This window comes from Gobius niger (genome assembly GCF_951799975.1).
Source record: "Gobius niger genome assembly, chromosome: 17".
Classification (NCBI taxonomy): domain Eukaryota; kingdom Metazoa; phylum Chordata; class Actinopteri; order Gobiiformes; family Gobiidae; genus Gobius; species Gobius niger.
The window spans coordinates 28,290,489-28,315,767 of record NC_136868.1 but is presented as its reverse complement, the minus strand read 5'-3'; the positions used below and the strand labels follow the sequence as shown (position 1 = coordinate 28,315,767).

Genomic DNA, 25,279 nt, shown 5'->3' with positions numbered 1-25,279 from the left:
CGTCACTACATATTTTCTTGTGATTTAGTGTTGACCTCATTTTAAGTTCATACTCCTTTGTCCCAACTTGGCCTTCTTGGACCTGCTTCAGTTGATAAAGGTCATACCAACAAAATATCCCGAGAAGATGAGGAGGATCATTTAGTTTGGTCTGATGTTTTTATGCTTTCAAATATTGGCGACAAAGTGTGTAAATTACTAGAAAATGTGTGTATCAATTTTTTGGTCCAATAAATTAGAAAATATGGCGATTGTTTGGTGCCCTGAATGTTTGGCCCACAGGGAATTCTGTAAAAAAAAACTGTCCCTCAAGAAATTGCAGGTGAATATCCCCGCGCTGCAGCAACAATTATAGAGGTCGAGTTCATGGTCTGACCTTCTCTCCGGTTGACCTTGGCGTACACGGGTCCGTGGCTGGGGCTGAGCTGAGAGGAGCTTCTGAAGGATGACGAGGGCAGGGAGGCCACCAGGGGGCTGTCGCACACCTCTGTAATGAGAACAAACATGCCAATATACACGTGAGAAGCCAGACACGGAAACATCCCAAACAGTGTGGCGGTGAACAGACATGTCGAGGTAACAAGATGTCACAAAATATCATTACTGACTTGGAAAAAAGGTAGCCTGGACAGCCAGAATACACACTTTTGCTTTTTTCTTTATAAAGATGTGGCGTCTGGGATCAGGGGTGATTTCTTTCGAATTCCCGATGGACATGATAGAAGTGCATTGACCAATTAGAGAAAAGGAACAAGGGAGTTAGCAGTTTTGCGATGCATCGGCCCGAAGAAAGGAGACAAATGTGAATGCTCTAAGCCGTTTTTGCCACAAAAACCGAAGGATACAAGGAGTCATTAGCAACTCTGTTCGAGATTTTAAACGTTTAACCTGAATAATTCAATCAATGTACTTTTGGAACGGGACAAAAACACTTTCGATAGATTGTAGAAACATGAAGCATCAACATCTACACAGGTACATTCTTGTTCATCTCTTAACCTCGGCCTTAACCAAGCTCATTTTCTCCATGTTCTAAAAGCTTCTTATCTGGAGCGTTCACAGCTTATGGGCCTGTATACACCTCATTTGAAAGCTAACAATATCGTTAATACGATATTGTTAGCTTTATCGTATTAACGATAAAACGTTAATAAAACGTAACTTTTTTGTTGCGTTTGTTTTCAAGAAGCTTTAAGAAGAAGCCAAAATGGAGAAAACGTGCTCGGTTCAGGTGGGAGTTAAGAGGTTAAGTACACTTAAGAAAACATTCAATAGTGATGAAATCCGTTCCCGCCATGACCTGTGGAGTCCCCCAGGGGTCAATCTTGGGACACCTCTTATTCAACTTGTACATGCTTCTATTGGGGAAGCTAATAAATAGTGACACGTAGATTTGAGTATCATCTGCATAGTTGTAGTAAAACCAAAAAATCAGGTTCAAAATCTAGGAGTGATCATGGACTCAGACTTGAACTTAAACAGCCACATCAAAGCAATAACATCAGCAGCTTTTTACCATCGGAAAAACATTGCTAAGATCAGAGTGTCCAAACCAGACTTAGAGAGACTTATCCATGCATTTGTCTCCAGCAGGTTAGATTTCTGTAACGGCTGCCCACTGTCCGAGCTGCAGAACATCCAGAACGCTGCTGCTCGAGTCCTGACAAGAACCAGGAAATACGACCATATTAGTCCAGTGCTCCGGTCTCTGCACTGGCTTCCTGTCGCTCAGAGAATAGACTTTAAAACAGCTCTGCTTGTCTACAAGTCTTTTCATGGTTTAGCACCAAAGTCCATCTCTGACATGTTAGAGCCGTATGAACCATCTCGGGCCCTGAGAACCTCAGGGAGGGGCCTCCTGGTGGTTCCCAGAGTCAATAATAAACACGGTGAGGCTGCGTTTCAGTTTCATGCAGCTAAAATCTGGAACAGTCTTCATGAGGATGTGAGACAGGCCTCAACTCTGACAATGTTCAAATCCAGGCTGAAAACAGTTCTTTTTACCCGTGCATATAACAACTAAAAGTATTTTATCTGCACTCTTGCCTTTTACTGTAATTGATTAATTTTATGTTGATGTTTATGTTGATTTGATCTGTTTTCTTGTAATTTTATGCAACTGTGAAGCACTTTGAATTGCCTTGTGTATGAATTGTGCTCTACAAATAGACTTGCCTTGCCTTCCTGTCGTGACAACGCGGTCTGTAATTGGATCGATAAAAAAAAAAAAAATCAAATATTGAACGCCTGTTAGCCTGTCAGACGGTCCTAAGCAGATACAAAAAGCAGGAGTGGACAACTGGCCAGGCAAGAAACTACACCCATTCACAGCATTGCGAAGCAGACTCCAGACCAGTAGGGGGCGCTGTGCTGATGAGAAAAAAGGTTTGTTCCTGTCGTGTTGCTCAGGAGTCATCTTTATGATTTTGAAGCCACAAAGTTATGATTCACAACACTAACTTAAACGGATTAGTTCTCTCTACTTTTATTTAGTATTCTCTACAACAAATACTTTATCCTAAGTTTACAATAAATTCAACTGGGCTATTTTTTTCTTCTTCCTTTATAGTAAGATTTGTTATGATTGTGTCAGATCTCAGTCGTCCATGAATTTTCCATCGTAGTACAGCTGTTTTCAGGGACTTTGAACATTTCTCCCTAAAATGTCTACGTACAACAAGCAAGGAATTATATTTATGTCTTGCTCACACCTCTTTGGAAGGTTAAGGGCTCGACAGTTGAGAAAACTCTAACTAAATATTGTCAGAGACATAAAGAGGGCTGCGTAGTCAAGGTATGTAAACTGTAACTGAGATCAATGCATCTACAGCAATAAAAGCATCGCTCCATAAGCCACAACTAACCACAAGATAAATTAAGATGGAAATCCAATCCATAATATAATCATATTCAGAGCGCAGAAGAGAGTCTGACATTCACGCTGCGCAATCACACAACGATCTGGAAGCATTCATCGTGACTCGGAGTAAATTGTGTTCCACTCCGAAATGACTTTGTGATGACAGACAATTAGAGAGGATTCGGATTACATCAAATCAAATCTTTGTGGAGTCTTTGAAAACCTGACTTTCACACATTCTGACATTGCCTCATGTTACAGTACACGTTTTAAAGCTACGTCCGGAGACAAGGGTATATAAAATGGGTGTCGGATCCATCAGGGCAGATAGTAGCTGTACCTTAAGGCAAGGCACTTAAAGCAGTACAAAGTAACGTGTTTACCTTAATAAATCCTTTCCGTAGTCCCTGTGGGGGTAATACAAGTGTTTATGGGATGATTGGAGGGTCTTTCATCTCCCCCCCCGGTGTCTCTGGCCAGAAAACCATGTCTGCAACTTGACTGCCACCGGACCGGAGCAAGAAATACACACTAATTGAATCACGAAGAAGAAGCTAACATGCTAACGGGCAAAGCTAACTGCGGGCTAACGTCACTTTAAACAGTATTTACAGCAAAGTTTGAGTGAAAAAAATATTTCCATTGTATAATTGGATGTACAATATCCCTCTCTCCCTTCGCCGTTCCTGTCAGCGTAGTATTTACTCTCCAAGACAATTAACAAGTTAAAAAAATCGCAACTTGCTACGACACCTGCAGTTGCGCTTATGGCCTCTAGGGGCAAGAGTTACTTAGTACTGCTTTAAGCCACCTTGTGTCCCTTCACATTCAAACTCAATTGGAAAAAGACATGGTAGGCACAATGGCTAATGCAGCATTTAATATATTAAAGGGACTTGTAAGGATTTTTCACATAGGGCCTCATTTCCTAGTTATGAATAAAACTCTTCAAATATAAGAACATGAATTACAAAAAAAAATATCTCCAGAAATCAGCAACACTCTGGATAACTAGGAAATGAGGCCCCATGTCAAAAATCCTGAGATATCCCTTTAAAAACAACCTAGAACAAACTGAATTACGTCTAGGATGCAATAATTCTGTGTTTTTAAATTGTTTTAACTTTCTGTAAAGCACTTTGGTCGTCCTGTAAATACATTTTGATTGATTGATTTATTAATTCAAAGATACAGGGCCAGATCTTCCGCCTGTCGCAACAACGGTGTTAGTGCAGACTGTGACATCTTGCGTGCAAACAAACAAAGACACAAAGTCCGTCAGTGCTTGGGTGGCCAGGGCGCGGGGGCGTGGCTTAGACGACTGAGGCGGACTGCAACGCTTGTACCGGGGGTTGCTATGACCTGGAGGCCTTTGAGTGCGAGCGAAGCTACAGCCAAACAATGATGAAAAACATCTTTCGACTTTTCAAAATCAATAGATAAAAAGGTACCGATTTTCTTCAGCTTTGGTTTAGTGGAATTGGATATTTTTTTTATGGTATTTGGAAGATTAATATTAGTCTCTTCGATGACAGCTCGCAACGCCATATTGTTTACAGCAGCGAACCCCCCAAGGCGCAATGCATTATGGTATTGCGCAAGTAGCGAATTGCCTCATTCAGCATTTTCATGTGATCACAGGAGGAAACTTTACTCCACTGTGAGCTCAACATTGGCTTTGTCCCGAGAGGAAGAGAACAGAGCTAAGGAGAGAGCTGGCTCTGTTATCGAAGAAATGTGATCGAAACACCAGTACGTGCGCCCCCCCTACACACACCCCCCCACTGCCACCCCCGCACCTCTGCCTGCATTTAGAAACTTACCCCCACTTAAAGGAACAGGCCACCGATTATCCATACTGAGACATGTTCTTACCTGAGCTTAGACGAGTTGATGCGTACCTGTCTGGTCTCTGTGTGCGCGCTCAGTCACGCAAAATGACCAAAGATGTTGCTAGCATTTGGCCTCTCCCGGCATATTCCTTTAGCTCCAAACAGGGGTGAAGTTGGAAAGTACCGCACGCATAAAGACCAGACAGGTACGCATCAACTCGTCTAAGCTCAGGTAAGAACGCGGTATGGAAAAACGGTGCCCTGTTCCTTTAACTTGGTATGGCTTCACAACAATAAATAAATAATGAATTAAAAAATGAAATCTTGAATCTTGCCATTAAAAATATGCTTAAAAAATAAAAAAATATCTGCAAACTAATCTGCATACACCTAATGAGTCATGCTTTCCAAATAGCAGCAACGGAAACGGGCCTTTTTTTCCATCCAAACCCAGTCCTTCCTTTAGAGTGACACTGCCGTAATGAAACAACAGTCATGTGGTGGAGTTGTGCACTGAGCTGTAATATGGTGATGTTCTGTGCCGAGTGCCCGGCGCCCACACAGCGGGACTCTTCATCATCAATAATGAACACGTTTGATAGTGAAATCAAAGCGGCGCGGATCAGAAGTGTCACGTCAGGAGAGGATTATCAAGATAACATCTGAGCAAATGACGTCAGGGCAAAACTATTATTAGGTGAAGGGGTTTCTGTCCTGCTGCTTTACAGAGGAATGGAAAAGAGGACCTTTAAACGCATGAACAGACAAAAAGATCAATTAAATAGGGATGCACCGATACCACTTTTTCTAAAACCGATACGAGTACGAGTACTTGGATTTAAGTACTCGCCGATACCGAATACCGATACGAGTACAAGGCATTTTCTTCAACATTCTTACTTTTTTCACAGCAGATTGGTTTGTAATTAGTAAATTTACATTACAAGTAGGCGACACATTTAAGAGCAGTTATATTAGAATTGTCCATTTATTTATTTATTTTATTTTCATTCAATATAATTTTTAATTTTTATTGCACTGTCCATCATAGACAGAAAAGCTCATGTCCAAAAGCTCCCAATGCCTGAGCTTTATTCATTTATGTGTTTTTATTGAACAATAGTATTGAGATGTTACTTCTCTTTTCGTCTTTACTTCAGCTCCTGTAGATTTTTCTTGTGTGTTTTGTAGTAACAGCGTTTTCATTGTTCTGCTGCAGCTCATTTTGGCTCAATATTAACATGCTGTATGTCTTTTATCTGGATTTTCTGAGGACTTTTTAGTCGCTGGGTTAGTTTTTCAGATGAATAAACCCCTGGGCATAAAACGGCGTCAGAATGGCTAAAACTGCTAGCCGCGAGTTAGCAACGTTAGCCTGTATGATGTAAACACTGCAGACGCTGCAGCACTAACAACATTTAGCTCTGGTTAAATCCAGCTCAGACTCTGATTTAGAGAGCGCAGTCTGTAATAAAGTCAGCTCCATGTGGATTATTGGATTTACACTAAATAATTCTCCAGTTTGTTGCTTCTTCTCTCCTCAGCTGAGAGCTGCGCCTCGTAGCTGTGCCTCGTAGCTGCGCCTCGTAGCTGCGCTCACCGCACGTCAAATGGTATCGGTTTCTGGTATCGGGACCTCATGAATGAGTACGAGTATGAGTACAAGCATGTGGTATCGGCCCGATACCCGATACTGGTATCGGTGCATCCCTATTAATAAAAGACACGAGTGAAGAAACTTGAGTGACTGCGCAGGTCGAGGACAGAGATGCTGCAGGCGAATAGGGAAGAAAATTGAATTTAGAGAGAACGATTTTTGCTGTAGATTACTGACATCAGGGAATAATGGGACATTTTATGCACAAAAATGGCCAAAATTACCAATATTTTCAGCGACAAAATCTAAATAATGGAAAGAGTTTGCTTTTTAAAGATCGTTTTTTTGGATCTTGTTTGGTATTTGAAGGCATTTGAAGGATTTTTTTAAGTGAAAAGATCTGTTAAAATGCAAATTTCACGTTGGTTTTTTTTTGCTGTTCAAAGCTCAATAAATCAGGAATTAGATATTAAAAAGTCCCTTCGAGAAAAAAGAACTTTGAAATGTTATCAAAACAAAACGTTATAAAATAAGCATGGCAAGGGTGAGTTTTGTTTTTATTTTCTCGGACATGAAACTAAGATGTTAAGGGGGCAACATTTTTTTTTTTTTTAAAGCAATGTTTTCACACATTTTTTTTTTTACATCAGAGTGCATTCCCATCTTTAAGCCTCACTCTGAGATATGTTCTTACCTGAGCTTAGACGAGTTGATGCGCACCTGTCTGGTGCCCTCAGTCGCGCAAAACGACCAAAGATGTTGTTTGGCCTCTCCCAGTATATTCCTATGGCTCCAAACGGGGGTGAAGTTGGAAGCTACCACGCTCTTTTATGGGCACGCACAAAGACCAGCCAAGTACGTATCAACTCGTCTAAGCTCAGGTAAGAACATGTCTCAGTATGGAAAAACGGTGGCCTGTTCCTTTAAGAGCCCCCCCCCCCATCCCATATGTCCTGGTGAATTAGTTTTGCGAGTTGTTTGTTCTTTTCTTTTCATTTTACCTATTTTTTTTTTTTTTTTTAGAAGGTTGTATTTTACCAAGTAGGGCTGAAACAACTAATCGATAATCAAAACAGTTGAAAACTCTTAATCAATTAATCATTTTCTGGTAAAGACAGACTCAAATAGAGAAAAACATTTAAAATTCAGGATATCTAGTGTTTTGTACATTGTAAATTTCCTAAATATCCGTCTGTGTCTTATCCAATCAGAAGCAGAATTAGCAGTAAGAGCCTCCAACAAACATTTACTTTAAGTTTACTCCATCATCATGTCCTCAAGCGGCGCCGCTTTGGCTTTATTTGCTAATAAAAAACGAGAAAAATAAAAAATAATAATAATTCATACACCTTCCACAGCCAAGCGATTAATCGTAAAAATTAATTCACTAAAATAATCGTTGCAGGGCTACTACCAAGGCAATTAATGTCAGGATTTGTTGGGTTTCTGTATCCACTTCTGAAGACATGGGGAAAATACACACGGTACACTGTTTCAAGGTCCTATATCATGCAAAATCGACTTTTTGGAGCTTTTAACCATGTTGTTATGCGATTTTGTTGTTACGTTTGCTCCGAAAGTCGTGAAGAAGGAGCTCTTTCTAACCTATTCTGGACACGCCTGCTCTTTTGTCTTACCTAACGACAATGTCATGGAGAAAAGCGCGTTTGGCTGCGAAAGGACTTCATTCAGCCTTCCCAAAGAAGAGGCCACTCGCCAGAAGTTGGAATTTCTTGGCGACTATACTATACTATTGATGAACCTTGGCCAGACTCAAAATGGATTCACTTTTATAACCAACGTGAGTCCCACAATAAAAAAAACCCAATGGACCAGAGTGGTGAGTCAATCCAAACGCGTGTTAGCTTGTGTGTGTTAGCCATTTATGAAGCTGTGTTGCAGATGTCAACTCCTTATAACTGCATCGTGAGGTAACTTCACTTTTTGCTGGGGTATTTATATTTCTACTCCTGCTAGTTGTAAGAGTGAGAGAGGGGGCGGAGTTAACTGAATCCAAGCATTTTGTCCTCTGGGTTGGAAAAATACCTCCAGAGAATATATCTATTTATCACAAAAATGAGTGCTCCATAGTGGTACTGGCACAATATATCACATAAATGCCTATACTTTACTTTGGAATGGCTAAAACAGCATGATACAGATTCTTTAACAGCCAAAAACACAAGAGCTGTGTGTAGTTGGTCCTCCAGGAACGTATAGATTGATGCTGTAATTGCAGGACAAACCCAGGCCAGAGTCCATCCATCTGTCCAGAGAGTGGGACGTTTAGCCTCTCGCTGACATGTTGGACGGAGACTGAGAATACAGATTAGAGCCATCCATCTCACAGAGGGATAGTCCCACTGCACTGTGCCACGCACTACGTAATGAGCTCCTGGGACACCTGTTAGGGGACATTAACAAGGGAAAAAGTCCGTTTGGAGTGTGTTCATTAGACTGTTTGGGGAATACTTTGAAGGTATTTACACATCCACACGGGATTTTCTTTCTCTCTCAAAGGAAAAGCGAGAAAGCACATATTTAAATCACTTACAATGCCCAGATGTAAGGAACCAAAACAAGGGACAAATATATCGTCCCGTATAGATTGAAAACAGGACGCTATATGATTTATTTAAAGGTAAAGATAGGCATTATGCGGATGAACTTGTTTTTTGGCAAAGGTGAGTCGAGCTTTGCCAAATAAATGCCAATGACCGACCAGCCGAGTGAGAATCATTGGAGAAACAGAGAGTAAGGACAGCAAGTTCTATGACTGATCGACAGGAGAGGAGGTGAGTGCTTATTCTTCTGTGTATGAAAGTCGGGCTGTGAATGAGTGCCGCTGGAGACACTGCATGAGGTGCAGGGACTTAGTATTTCATATTATTTCAGCGACATAAACATCTGAGACGGCCTGATTATGTTGTTGCAGTTGCCGGTGGTCCCTGCAGCCTGTGTGGAGTCAGAGGCGTTTCTGAAGCAGGGGCGGATCAGAGCAGATTGAGAGCTGGTATTTAATTGTATAGTAGTCATGTACACGACAAATATGTGCCTGGAATCAAGTGTTGATCTTGTGGATATAGTAATGGAGATGACTGTGCCAGGCTAGTAATCTCTACTTCATCTAATTCTATGTTATAGCCAACCCGGCCCGGCCCCCCATCACAGTCAGGAACGATAATGTGGCCCCCAGAGAAAAAGAGTTTGAGGACCTCTGCCTTATAGTATAAGCAATGAGAAAAACAATGTTTCCATTTGCTCTCGTCATTTGGCAAAATTTTACAATTGTACCATTATCCTTTAGAGTAAATGGGGAGCTCTGGTCATCGCTATGGCAACACTGTGAAAGTCCACTTTAACCCATGATTATTACACAAATCAGAGAGTCCTTTAATGTTTTTAGAGTTAAACTACTACAAATGTGAGAAATACTGTCAATTACTTCATAATGTCCGAACAGAACACCCAATGAGGTCAAATATCATGTACAACACTGGCATTTGTAGAAAGTGGTGCTGCAAATGGTATATTTTCCAAATGATTTAAAATAAGTTGACATACAGCAGAAGAAAACTGGTGTATCGGTCACCATGCTGATACACAATGAAGCAAACATGTCTACCCCGCCATGACTGAAGCCGCCCTTTACTACCAGTACCGTAGATTCGGTAGTGTGTTGTTAGCTAAAATGGTGCCAGCAGAGGGCACTCTAAATAACATACAAGTACCTAAAAGAGCAGTCCATACCCTTAAGGTGCTTAACACATTCAGGGCCAGATCTTGTGGCGGCGCACGGGGTGGCGCAGGCTCTTGGCAAATTATTTTCCGAGTGGCGGCGCTATATGTGCCATTCGCCTCCGCCACCTGTGAGGGGGCGTCACAAGAGGAGGTGACTGCACTGATGGAAACACGGCTGACATTCACTTCCTCCTTTACATTGCGCTGTCTTGTGTTCTTTCTTAAGCCTTAGGCTCTCACAGGTCAAACTAAAAACTTTATTTACCCCATCGTGAGCTAAACGATGTTCACGTCTCCAGAGAAAAAGAGCTACAGCGTCCGCTGTGGCGCGAAGCAAAACAAAAGCACATGTTCACCCCCCACTCCCGCACAACCGCTCTCCTGGAGGTGGAGTCAATCTGGTTGGAGGAAAATGTGTGTCTCCACCCACTTAAATGCGCTAAGTCTGGAGTGTAAGATCACAAAGTGCTTCTACTGAGGCAAAATGTCACGCTATCGTCTGCGTTTTGAGACACAAGATCGGGCCCTCAGTGTCAAAAAACAAACAAAAAAAGTTTTTACATGTTTTGTTTAAATTACCAAATTAGACACTCTAATACATCTTACGTGTGATTTTGGTAGCTCTGTGATGAACATGTTTCAAAACGTGTCAACAATGTTGTGGTTGAAAATTGACTTGAAACGGAGATATTGAAGCATTTGCCTCTTTCCATAACGTCTGCCCGTCCAGAGAGGACAGAGGGAGCTGTGGTAGGCTGCTGTGTGCGCCATCCCACACAAGATATGATTGGCTATGGCTACGTGCAGACACATATGATAGACATTCGTAGCGCCCAATAAATGGCTCTGGACGATCGTAAAGCACACTTCTCCTATGAGGCTAAGAGAGAGTTGGAGAGTGTTTGATAAAACATGCGATAACTCAGTTTCTCTGTTTAGCTCTCAGGAACCGAGTCACGTAGAATTAAATGTTTTTCACCTACAGAGAGCTTAGAGACTTTCAAACAAGCCATAGCATGTGTCCATAACTATAACACAGAATATGCTGTGGTGCCACAAACATCATGAAAAATGGTCAGCATTGTTGGCACTCAACAGCTGAATCCCAATGTGTTAGGAGCGAAAAATAAAGCACTATTTTGTGGCTGTGTTGTTGTACCTGAGTCAACATTTGAATTGATGTGTATTAAAGTGTAAGGACCACAAATCTGATAACTGAGAGAGTAAATAATGCACATATAACTGTGCATTTTGCACAAAAGGAACCGTTGGTTAAATGTGTACCTCCATGCTCACACTTTTACTTTGATTCTAAAACATTAAAGAGCGACACTGCGGAGCCCACGAACACGCTTAACCAAGACAATCGTGCACATATACACTTTAAAGATCCACCTGTTCCTTATTGTGTGTTCTGTTTTTGAGCAAAAGTAAAGTCACATTATGCCTCGTCCATTTCTCTGAATAAAAGTCTCCACCAACTGCGCTAAACCCCACTGCAACAAAGCACCACTTAAAACATTAGCCCGGCCGATTCCACCCACGGCAAAGACGCACCGGGATTATACAGAAAAGTTCCGATGCCTCAGTAAGATATGGCCGTCTTCGGCAGATGTTAGAGGTTTGCCGGAGGTTGCATCACTTTGTTACTAATGGAGTCTGGAGGAAAAACGTACATTCAGCCTTCATTACAGACACTCTCATTTGCATTTCAAAAACGGAAATGGAAACAAGGAAAGTGGACGCGGCACTTCTCCGCACGCCGACATTAAGAGACTTTGTTTAGCGGAGGAAAAAAAATAAGAAGGGAGATTTATTCTTGACAAATTATTCCGCTCCTCTTCTTCGTGCTCCCGCGAGCGCTTTAAGACCCCCCACAGCGCCTTATCCATTTTCATTTCCAACACTTTAACTAATCAAGCCAAATGGAGAAGTTGAAAGACAAAACATTTTAGGAGTCTCCGAAGCAAATTCAAGTAATGTATTCCGAGGCGCGCCAATGTTTTTTTTTCCCGAGCACTTTGAGACAAGAAATATACTTTCTATTCAAAGAGACGTGTTAATGCGCTTTGCCTAACTGAAAAAATTTAAATCTTGAACTTGAATAAGAAATACAACAAAAAAAAACTTTGAAACATAGCTTAAAGCAGGAACTGATTTTAAAGCTTTACCAAAAACTTTTCAACTTTTCATCAGAGAAATTTAAATGAGCTGGCAGTCATTCTCGCTCACAGGCACAGAAACAACTCCCCTCTGTGTTTTTTTATAGAGAGGGGGCCCCAACATTCCGTGCAATCAGATTTGTTTATTTGCGTCACATGTTGTTCACGAGCAGCGTCACTCCCTGGACACGGAAGTCGCCTCAATACCAAACTACGAACGGCGCGCTAAAGAGAAAGATTCATAATCCTGCACAAATATTAGGGCTAAACCGCCAATGACACCTCATCAATGGCAGACGCCGGCCCTTCACTACTTTCCCACATCATCTGAAACGTTCTGCACTTGGTCGGTCTATACTCATGTGGACAATCAGCACTGAATCAGTTCTAATACTTCCTCTGTGGAGCTGTTGGCAGGTCAACAAAGCCTCACCTTCACTGGCAGATCTACACTGAGCGGGAGGCCACTGTCCACTGTCATCTTTCTGTCTTTGTCATAGGACTGGACTTGACAAAATAGCATGAATGATTTGAAAACATTTTGTTATTAGCTTTATTGAGATGCTAATGTTACTCACATGGGGGAGCTAGATCCTGTAAAGTCCTCTAAGCTCATCCCTTCTCTATTTTAGCGATCTGTTCCGCACAAAATGTCTGTTTTGTGCCTGATTACAGATGCCTATTTGTCCTCATGTTTATAAGACAGTCTCCTCGCGTTACAGTCCATTTTCCTGCGGTCAAAACAAGCAGAGCCATGCAGAGTCAAACACACGTGATTTCAAAGAGTCTGGGAGTGAGCGTGATCTCCGTCATTTCCCGGCGAATGTGATTGACAGACGGCATCAACCAATTAGAGCAACGCTGGATACGTCACAGGAACACGCTGCAGGAACGCTTCCAACGCTGTTTTTGCTCCGGTTTTAGGGATTTTATATTTTCCAAATGATTTAACAGAGATGAAATAGAGCAGAAGAAAATTGCCGCCCCGCCGCCATCTTGAATGTTTTGGAAGGGTGTGTGGTGACGGCATGATTGCGCCGATACGGGTAATACTGTGAAATGATTGGCTGCGAGCAGCTGCCCGGACGGTTCGTCTTTTGAACAGAAAACAGAGCGTCTGGCAGGCCAGGCTATGACCCCATAGATACAGACAGCATTGTGTCATACTAGGGGGCGTGGCCAGTGAGAGGGAAGGAAGTCATTTATGAAGATCATTATTTTTTTCATTGACTGGCAGACTGTAGCATATTTAGCACATGAATAAAGTCAAGTGTTTCTCTTCAATAAACAGCTGCACAGTGAAGAGGAGCAAGAGGAAGGGGCAGTGGGCTGGGGCTTATGATTGCTCACTTGGAGGATCAGGAACTACTGGATATTAGTCTGTTTGAGATAAATATTTCTGACCAACAAAGTGCAAGATTGATAAAAATGTGTTTGGAACTAAAAGCATCTACCCCCTTCTAGAATATTATCAGCCTTTTTATTATCACTCAAAGTCTACCTTTACCTTCATGTGCGTAAAAGTAGTTTTCGCCATCGCCCAAGTTTCCCGGTGCGTAGCGTCATTAAAGGGGAGTCGAGGCCGGGTTTGGTGATAGATTTAGTGCTAGATAAAGTCCTGAAGGCTGTGACGATTCATCCTACGGCTGCCGTACCTGCGCCTACTGTGAGGGGAGCGCCATTAAAAACTGCAAACCGCCAAGGTCGAAGAGATAAAAAATAAATAAAAGACACCGTCTCAGCAGGGGGAGGAGAAGCGGCAAGTCAAAGGTCGTCTGCCCAAACTTTAAATCGAGCCTTGTTGACTTACAAAAATATGATAATGCGCTTTATGGTTATCTAAGTAGACACCAAGGTGACTGGGACCTGGACCGAGACTGATGGTGTTAGCATTTGATTATCCTTGAAGACGTGCTGTTGATGTATTAATAGCTTAATTTATCGAGCAGCCTTGGACGTGAGATAAGATTACCGCAACGCTGTGTGACTTTTCAGTGGTTACATTGCGCATAATCGACTGTTTGGAATCTTTAATGATGTTATTATGTTCTCTCGGAAACGTTATCTGCGCCGGGTAATCCTACATTCTCCGGCGCAGAGTCACTGAGGCCTGAAAAAGAGGTCAGTGGAAGAGATGTAGCAAACTTGACCTTAAAAGTTAGGTACACGCTTTTTTGACTGATGCTTTTTACATTTAGGACAACTTCGCCATGATATTTCTCGTAGTACAGCGTCCGAAAAAATGCATGTTTGACCAGCGGCTGTATGAGTGGTCAACATGGGGCCTTTATTTTCATCACAGTGGCCTATGATGCTACAGGATCAATCAGAAAAAACAGTCAACCAGAAAACCTACCAAACAATTTATCCTGGAGCATTGTAGAGACCACCCTGGAAAATAAAGGTGTCATGTCAACCACCCATGCAGCCATTGGGTCATAAAAAGGTCAATTACGCACAGTGGTTAAAGTGGGATTTGGGAGGTGGGGGAACTCTAACCTTCAACAGCATTAGGATACACGCTACATTTTATATTTTTATGCACTTATGTACTGACGTGTAGTCATGGGTTCTGAACAGTATATAGTATTCATACTGCACAATACAAGGTATTTGATACTGTAATTATTGTATTTTCCACTACTTTTTAAGGCCTTGAGTTATTTTTACTCAGTCTATTTGTTTCCATAATATGTTAAACTCCATGTGGTCTGCAGTCCTACGTCTAAGAAGAACCCATTTCTTGACATATTTTTCAGATCCACTTATTCAAAGGAGGCCCAACCAAAGAACTGAACATGAGTGCTGAAACATTACTGATTAACAATACTGGCTTGTTATTATGTTGTTTATCTGAATCCTCTTTCACAGTCAGCGTTGCTCACAGCAGGGCTCTTGATTTACTTTTTCACTGGGGGAGATTTGGGGGAGATTTGTGGTTTGTCATTGGCCACTGGGCCGGTCAGGGATGAGCCTCCCACCCCAAACATATTCATATTTTTGGGATAAATTAATAAAAATGTCATTATCATCATAGAATAGAATTAGGTCTAAACATAAAAGTTATATTATATTCCAGCATTTTAAGGCTTGCAGGAAAAAAAAAAAAACCCCGCAGCAATAGATTAAGTAAGGGATAATGTATAGAACGCTGGTCATTATCGGGAAAATAAGCACCGACAGGGCGAACCGGACCCCGACGCGAAGCGGAGGGGTCTGGTTTCGCCCTGAAACCAGACCCCCAAATGGCCGCTTATTATACGGCCATTTGCCAACTAAACACACACAAAATAAACTTCATGCACTTTTAGGATGGCCAAAAGATTATTTAATGATTTCCGCGCATTCCGCGGCACATAAAATAGTTCCCAAAAGTTTGCGCGTTGCTTGGCAACGTTGGTTGTGATTCCAGGCAGTGTAGCTAGTAGCAGCGAGGCTAGCTATTTATTGATGTTAAACTGGACGTTCCCATTGAAGGTGCAGTTGGAGAGGAGGAATGGTGGTGCATCTCGGGGTATGGTGAAAGTCGCACTCTCGCTAACTTCACGAGCGATTCCCCCAACTTCTCTCGCAGGGACAGGGACAGAGATAGTGGCAGGCGCATCTGGAAACAGAGCATATACCATGCTGAATAGGCTAGCTAGATCGGAAAAATGCATTAGGCAATAGCGTTAGCAACTCACCAGAAAGGATCTGGCTCCACTTCTCCCGGTCGGATGTTGTGGGAGCCCAGTAGCTCTTCAGGCTGGTCTCGCATCTGTGTCCGGTAACCGTCATGATCTCCCTGGTTTGCAGGCCGGCTTTTGACAGAAGCTGCACAGCTGTACTGCGCAGGCTGTGGTTGGTGTAGCGCGTCGAAAGTGCAGCTGCCTTGCTGATGTTTGGCATCATTTTTCCCAGTGCATTGTGTCCCATGGGCTCCCTGGAATACCAGATGTTCTGCTGGTTGAGGGCATCCTGTGGCTTTCTCAGAGGGTGTAGGTAGAAGGGAGCGGCATCCGGTGGGCAATGGGAAAGATACTTTTTAAAACTTGAAACTGGGCAATTTGGGTTGGTTGGCTCAGCAAAAATGCTCCCGCGATACATCTGTTGCATCGGATCCCTGGGATCTTTGTGATTTTTCGTTTCTGCATTGTGGGATAATGTGATGTATTCTTTTCCATTTTCATCTCGTTTTAATTGGAAAGACTCCCGTGTTAGGTCTCGGTTACCCTCCCTTCCTCTACGTGCAAGGTGTAACTGGACATCAAACCATACTTTTCTTACAAGGCCGATGGCTGTGCTTGTAGAGAGGACCCCTGAATCCTTGATCTTCTTTAAATCAGCGCTGGAGATGGGCGGATGATGCTGGCTGGTGTCTTTGCCACTCTTGCGATGTGCCTTTAAGACCGACGTGTAAACATTGTTGCTGGAATTGAATAGCGGGTTTTTGAGGATGTTGAAATGGCTGTAATAGCGGCTTATTCCGCAACGCAGAGCAGTGTAGCTCGCCACAGAGTAGACATCTCCGGCGCTGTTTCTCACGGATGGGTAAAATGATCGTAATAATTCGTTCAACCCGTCTGCATCTTCGGCAACAGACGTGTTTTGGGTCTCTTTTACCCAATCACGGAAGACTTTCATAGCCCAAACTGTACTGTTTTTGGTACTTTTCTCGTGTCGGTTTTCCTCAATTTCATTAATCTCGTTAGCTGTTAGAGGTTTATGGCGCTTACTGGTCTTCTCCTCCTGTTCTTCTTGGTTTCTTCTTTTATGTTTTGGAGACGGCGAATTGTTGCATTCGGCCTCCCACCAGTGCTCAAAATCCCCGTACTCGCCATAAATATTAAAATTCACTTCAAAGTCACTCATTTTTTCGACCGCAGGGTGTCGCTGAAAGCTCGTCGCTGATTTTTTTCAGTTAGGACAATTGACCGGACTACTTGCGGAGTGATATGAAAGACTTCGAACTCCGTTGCCATGGGCAGCGGTCATTATATTCTTCAGAGGTCCTTTATCAGAAAATAATGACCGGTAGAACGTTGGGAAATCCCATTCAAATCAACGGAGCGTTCTACTTACGTTGTGAAGAGCCGTATAATAATACAGAATAATAAAGAGCCTAATAATAAACTAGGACTACTCAGAACTAAACTAGGATTAAGCCAGGGCAAAAACATGCAATATCAGGACTAAGGCAGGACTAATCACATCTAAACCAGGCCATGTGAGGACCAACTGAACCAAGACCACATCTCAAACAACACGACTATCTCCTGCTCTGCCACTGCTCCTCTCAGCAGTGGACAGAGGGCTGACCATAGACATAATATTAAGGGTTGACCAAACACCAGAGCCGCTGTTCTGTCCAGACCTCGCGCTTCATGATAAAAAGCTCCTTGGAGATGACACGCTCACCCACATATTCATCTCCAGCCTCTCTCTTTTACCTGTAAACTTCACAAAGAGCATCTCTGCGCTTGTGCATTTCCCACAAAAGACGTATCGAATGAAGTCGGAGCAGAAAGGAAGATGAATGATTCAGATGTTATTGAGCTAAGCTAGAGCCCAGAGAGCGAGGTTTAGCGCGTTGACCGGCTGAACACGAGCGCTGCCAGAGCGGAGAAGTTTTCCAGAACTCACGCACCATCAGCTTCATCATCCGCTTTACAAACATCCACAACTGAACTGGTGTTCCTTACCTGAAAGTTGCTGGTCAAGCCCTGCATCGGTGAACACACGCTGCATCTGCCGCGGACCACGAAGAGTCCTGCTTCTGCACGGGAGAATCCGAGCAAAAGTCCAAAAATACGATGCACACTGTCCTTGTGCTTCGTTTTAGAAAATCTATCCGTCCGTCCAATGATAAGCTCCTGTTTTCTCAGTTTACCGTTTTACAGAGACATGTTTCCATTTGAGCCCGCGCTGGGAGATGATGGTACGGAGCGACGCCAATGCGGTGCGGATATTGCCGAAAAATATATATTTTTATGGAAAATGAGGCGCGGGTCAGATTTTATTGTTTGCCACCCGGGACGCATAGTAGGCCCGACCTAGTATTTTTAATGCCTCGTATATGCGTGAAAATGACAAAGTTGCAATCATTAACTTTTTTTCTTTTTTTTTTGGCCATGCAAGGTGGGGGAACGCAGTTCCTGCCCACTTTAACCCCTAACTACGTACACATATCAAGCTTTGTATTTTGCATAAAAAGTCGTATAATGCAGATTTAAAGGAATAGGCCACCGTTTTTACATACTGAGATATGTTCTTACCTTAGCTTAGACGAGTTCTTTAGGACCTGTCTGATCTTCCCCCGTGCCTTCAGTCACGTAAACACAGCGCAGACGGCGTTAGCATTTAGCCTCTCCCTCTCTCCTCTATAGCTCCAAAACAGGTCAAGATAGAAGCTACCAAGCTCTTCCACGTTTTCCCTATTTAAATATGGTTACGTGAAGTGTTACACTACAAAGTATAATTACACAAAATTAAACAATGTGGATTTTCTAAGCGGATAAAAGGGGGAACTATATTGTAAGGCGTAATAATACCAGGAGTTGTTCCAAATCCGCGCAGTAATATCTTCATTTTACTGTGCGGACGCCCAATTACTCCTGGAGCACGCTAGGGCCTACTTTTACTGTTAATATTACTGTGCATGTGTACATGACGATGATTATGTTAGCCTACCCATCACATGGCATATTGTGAGTTAAATAAAACACATTAGCGACTACAGAACGCCCATAGTAGACACAATTACTCATTAAATGTGCATACGAGTCATGCATAAACATTGTCGAATGCCACACAACATGGCAGCCACTGCTGTGGATCGAGAAACGGATACTACTACTTTAAAAGTAGCCGTTTGGTATTGATATATATCGATACTGTGGTATCAATCTGTCCATCCCTCGTAGCAAGCTTTTTAAATGAGCTCATTTAAAAAGCTTTGTTCAGGCTTTGTCAGTGACTTATAACATAAAAACTGATCGTATAATTAATCCTCTTATTAACTTGAGGCTTTAAAGTGGACTAAACAGGACAAGTGGACTAAATAAGACAGCAATTCAAATTCCTAGAAGCTTTTTGAAAATCCTTATTAGTCCAACATTCAGTTGACAGAAATTACATGTTTTTTTCAAAAATTACCAGCGATCTGTGAGAAACTGCAGCGTGTTCCTTGTACACCAGCTCACGTAACTGTCAGGGCTTTTAACTCGTGGGGAAAAAAAGTACTTTCTCAGGCTATTACAGTAGGTCATCCAATTTTGTAGGGTGAACGCCGACAATGATTTATATATTTCTTTTAAACCCAGAGCAACGGACTGCAAACCATTCATATCTCAAGGCTGGTATGTGCGCACAATTTTAGGAATGAAAATGCTAGAGAGTTGGATGAAAAGCTGCTCCTGTGCCAATATATAAGAATTTTGAGTACACCAATTTTTGACGACAAAAGAGAGAACAGAAATAGTAACTGCTAAACTGATATGAAGATTTAACTCAGAACATGCTTGTAGTGGTCTAAACTACACTCTTATTTCTACTATTTTATACCTCCTATGGCTCATTTGTGAGCTGCAGTAGCAATAACACACTTAAATTTGTTGAGATGTTTATAAGTAAGTAAGTAAGTGCTATTTGTCACTGTACAATTGTACAACTAAATTGTGATCAGGGGTTGGGATAGTCCTGAGCCGCTGCGACTGAGCACGTCCCCACTGTGAGCCAACCTGTCCCACATGTTTTTGGAGGTCGGGGAAACCGCAGTACTGCCTTCAGTCTCCTCTACGTCTGAGGCGATGCACTACCTCCTGGGTGTTTCAGAGCGTGGTGTCCTGCACTGGTCAGCTCCTCCATCTCCTCCTTCCGCTCCCTCCACCCCACAATAGTCTTTCTCCTTGTTCGTCCCCTTTTTGTTTCCTGTAGCGCCTCTTGCGACACCTCCACTGTGCTGCAGGTGTGGGGGGCTCTTTAGTGCTATTATGTTCTTATAGCCAGACCTTTATGTTATTTCGTACCTCTACCTCTTCATGTCCATCCAACCGGGGCCGGTTCGTGGAAGCATCAGTCTGACCAGAGATGCCCAGACTTCCAGATCCACTCACACCTCCTCCGGCCGTTCTGGGACCCCGAGACGACACCAGGCCAGCTCGGAGACATAGTCCCACTAGCGTGTCCTGGGTCTTCCACGAGGCCTTGTCCCAATAGGACATGCCTGGAACACCTCCTGAGGGAAGCGACTAGGAGGCATCTGGAACAGATGCCCGAGCCACCTCAGCTGGCTCCTTTCGACGTGAAGGAGCAGCGAGTCTACTCCGAGCTCCAGCCGGGTAACTGAGCTCCTCACCTGACCTCCAAGGATCTCATGACCATAGATGAGGGTGGGAACATATATCGATCGGTAAATCGAAAGCTTTGCCCCCGACTCAGCTCCCACGTCACCACAACAGTCCAATTCAGTGACCACGTCACTGCTGACACCGCACTGATCCGTCTATCGATCTCACGCTCCATCCATTTTGTAGAAATGTAATAGGTCTCAAATGTCTTTGAAGTTGTTGGTTTAGTTTTAAAAAGTGAGCCCTTTCCAGCTAGTACAGACACTGAGGTGTAAAAAAAAAATCCACTGAACCTCCAAAAAACACAGCAAAGATGTACAAAAGTATCCAGTAAAACAATGTGGAACACAGAAACTACAAATGCAGTTCCCAGGATGGAGGAAGTAGCAGCGTGCGCTATTTCTTCCTCAATCATGAATTTCCCGAGGTGTAAAGTGTGATCTGGACGCCTTTGGACACATGCTACAAAGTTTTTCTATTAAAGGTTTGCCCCGAGGAAGGCCTGTGAGCCGAAATGCATTATCTTTTTAATCCAGTTAGCCATGCAAATAAAGGCTTCATAACTTCTCCGACCTCTTAAAGTGCATCGTGCTTTTTACTTTTTCACCTGTTAAGAATGATTACCTGATTTCAAACATACATAAAACAAAGACTTTATATCCAAGCGGCACGCCTAACACCTAACTTAAAAAGCCAAATGAATGTTTGTTAATATGTATCAGAGGTAAGTTTGCTGACTAACAGAGAGTGATAGGGGCACTTTGTTGGGTAAATAAAGATGCAGCAGAAGGAGGCGAGTGTTAGTGAAGTCCTAAGCACTCCCTGCTTCTCTCATTTCACCCCTGACTAGCTCCCCTTGCTCAGGCCAAGGCAGAGAGACACTCCCCGGCTCCAGTGGTACACAGCTGCCGACTAAAGGTTAATATACTCAGGAATCTGAACTTTTATGGTCGTGGATACGGCACAATGTCTTGGTAAACTTCGTCTTCTCTCAAATGTAATGCCACTGGACAGAACTGCAGCTTGACTAAGAAAGTGTATTGCATATTCAAAGGCAATATTTTGTGCCCTTCCTTGTGGATTGTGTTCTCTCAGTGTCAGGGAAGACTTTCCTCATAAGTGGATATGGTATATTAGGGCTGCATGATTTTGACAAAAAAAAGACAAATTGCGATTTTGCTAACAGACACTGTGGTTATGATATTTAACATATAGCCTATGTTGATTTTTTTAAACTATTTTAAAGATGGTTGTATGAAGCCATTTATGGTCAAACGACTGAGTTTACTCTTTTCAAATCATAATGACAAAAGAAACAACCAAAATGACCCTGATCAAAAGTCTACATACTCTGGTGATCTTAGCCTGATAATCTGCACACAAGTTGACACAATATGTATGGCTACTAAAGATCAGCGTCCTCACCTGTGACCTGTGTTTGTTATTACAGTGTTTATATAAAAGGTCAGTGAGCTGGGCTCCTGACAGACCCTTGCATCTTTTATCCAGTGCTGCACTGACGTTTCTGGTTTCTGAGTCATGAGGAAAGCAAAAGAATTGTCAGAGGATCTGAAAGTAAAGGTAGTTGAACTGTATAAAATGGGAAAGGGTTATAAAAAAGAGATCCAATGTCCTGAGAGTATCAATCAGCAGTGTTCAAACAGTAATGCAGGATTCTGTTGAAACCAAACCACCGATCGACCTGGCAGGAAAATTGTTCGGGATGCAAAGAAAAAACAACAAATAACTTAATCTGAAATACAGGGCACTCTGAAAAAAGTGGTAGAGCTGTCTCAAAAACCTGCTGATGTTACATCAGCTCAGATGTTACAATTAAGCCGTCGTTCCACATAGCGTGACCCGACCTCGCACGCCACGATCGACTCTCTCCCGCACATCTTTCTGTTTCCACCACACATACACTCGCATTTGTTGTGGGCAGCACCCGCACAGAGGAGCACGCTGTACAGATCGTCATTACAAGTTGTGTAAGCCGCAATGAGAACGAATGTGGACAAATACAGCCTTCTGGTGGGACTTATGGAATCATTCAGAGGTACAAAGCTACAGCTTGGTACCTCTAAACCATAAAACAGACGGAAAAAAACACTAAATATGAACTCTGAAGGTAAGCGACATGCTAACACCAGCTAAAGCTGCGCTAACATGCAGCTAAATGCTATTAGCGGTAAAATCCCCTTTTAGAACAGTGGTATGATGTTGTGAAATATTAAATCTGTATGACCTGCGTGTCAATAGTGAGGACTGTCCACTCTCTCGTCGCCAATCAGAGGCCAGCAGTCTGTTTACGTCACATCAGACGAGGACTAGCGCGTTTTGGCCACAGCCAGAGGTCAGTCCCAAAACGTACACCTTGTCAGATCGATTTGGCCCTGGCTTTTGTTATGGAAAAGCTCATCAAACCGGGTTGACCAGGCATTCGGTTGATCCGCACCTGCACTTGGAAAGACACCTTTAGTGGAGGAGGCAATCGGCGAGAAGAGGCCACACCAACTGGCTATTCCGTGATCCGTAGGATGTGACACTCATTGTTTGTTATTAGCAGTGAGAATTTAGTATAATATAACATGATTCTCCTGCAGTGATTTCTGATTGGCCAACAGCCGAAGGAAGTGAGGCTTGATCATTCTGATTGGCGAATGTCTATCACTCAAACAGAGGAGGCGCAAGGCATAAAAAGAAACAAAAAACTCAGCTCCTTGCGGATAAGTTACGGCAGTAACTCAAACCTCAGTTTCGAAGTGCATTCTTTTGAGTACCTCCGCATTGACATTTACCCTCTTGGAGTAATGTATTTTAAAGAGAGAGAGTAAGGAGGGAGATGCTAGGGTGCTTAGGGTTTGAAATTGGCCTTGAGCATCTTCTGCAGGGAGCACTGGGATTAAACAATGGATTATCGGCTATAAAAATGTGGAGGACGGTTATGTATTGCCTCTAAACAATAGATTAAAATGCTAAATTCACAAGACATAAAATTCAGTAGAAGAAACAACCAAAGCGAGCAGGAGGGAGCGTTATTTATGGCCACTAAACAGAGTTGGTGTAATTTGTCAAGAGTACAGCACATTATGCTCACATCTACACTCAACAAAAATTTAAACACACCATAGTGATTTTTCTGTTTTTTTATAAATGGAATGTCCCATGTTCACTGAGGATGTGCCACAGGTTATGTTTTGTGTTGTGCTGGATGCAAGTTGCACTGTTTCCCTCTTCACTGTTTCTCCTATACATTACCCATGCTTTCTTCTGACAAGGTACAATCTTCTATAGTTGCTAGTTTAGTGTGGTCCACCGCTCAGCTGACGAGAGGGTGCTGTAGATCTATCATTATGTGGTATTCAACAATGTTGTAGTTTTTGTTTGCTACATACAGATATCTTCTATAGCTTACCATACTATTCTTAGGCTATATCCACACAAAGACAAAACGCTTATGTTTTCACAAACTTTCTTTGTACGCACGAAGCCAGCTTAGTAAATGTGTCCATGGGTTGACTCAGGTCTGTGAAAACGGAGCAATTCATCTTCCAGGCCTGTGTGAGGCGCTGTGACGCTAACACAGATAATAGAACACGACGTAGAGGGCGCACGCACGCTAAACTTATGTGGAATGTAAACATTGAAAATGAAACTGATTCAAGGATTTAGGATCTACAGAAGAGACGAGGAGGAGAGTTTATTCTTCAGACGTAACGTGACAAAAGCAGAAAAACCTGTCAGAGACCAGACTTTTACGGTCAGTCCAAAAAACACAGACTGACTGTGGTGTGTATGTATGTATGTAAAACCTTGTGACTTATTAAAGGGGCTAGATGCAAGTTGGCTGTTTTATACTCACTACTGCCACCTCAGGTCATATGTGTAACTGCACCTTCCCTATTAAGCTCGTGCATGACGGCACTTTGGACCTGAATTAACACCTCTTTGAGTGACAGTGCAGGATTTTAGAGGCAGTTGTGGTGAACAGGTCTGAGCTCATTCTACACATTAGGACATGGCTGGAATATGTAGGGGGAGGAAATACATAATTGTAACATTTTTAAACTAAACTGTACAGTCCCTTTAAGCACATTTTCAATAGTAGAGGGTTGAACGCAACCAAAACGCGTAGACATGGCCCACAAATAAAGGACTTGGTATCGCAGTGCCTCAGATTTTCCCCTCCTTTTATGATTTGACATTTTCCTGATCCTGAAGAGCACTTGACCTTTTTAATTTTTAGTCCACCCACTGAAGCAATCACTTTGTTCCGCTTTAAAAAATGAAAATCTTTGTCGACCACGATGGCATCGACCAATTAATGACCAAAGTTGGCAGCCCCAGTTTACACAGTGGGTATTTATTAATGGTATCTGCACCAGTTATAATGCCCTTTCACACCACGTACTGTTGTAATGTGCCAACGAATGTCATTGTTGTTTTAAAGCAGTATTAAGTAACTTGTTTACCTTAAGAAATCACTTCTGTAGTCCGTCTTGGGGTAATACAAGTGTTAATGGGATGATTGGGGGGTCATTCATCTCCCCCTGGTGTCTCTGGCCAGAAAGCCATGCTTGCAACTTTCCCAGCTCCAACCCGGAGGCGCAATACACATTAATGGAATCACAAAGAAGAAGCTAACAGGCTAACGGGGAAAGCTTGCTGTGGGTTAGCGCCACTTAAACAGTATTTACAGCCAAGTTTGAGCGGAAAAAAAAGATCTCCATGGTGTAATTGGATGTACAATATCCCTCTCT

At 42.7% G+C, this 25,279-nt stretch overlaps 1 protein-coding gene across 1 annotated transcript in view; it reads right to left on the bottom strand.

The window, feature by feature from the left end:
- The window catches only part of LOC306977344 (contactin-associated protein-like 4), a 330,278-nt gene that overhangs the window by 289,463 nt on the left and 15,536 nt on the right, over positions 1-25,279 (bottom strand). Inside the window, exon 2 of the mRNA XM_079575645.1 lies at positions 377-487. Coding sequence (XP_079431771.1) covers positions 377-487 — 111 coding nt within the window. The remainder of the gene's footprint in view (positions 1-376; positions 488-25,279) is intronic.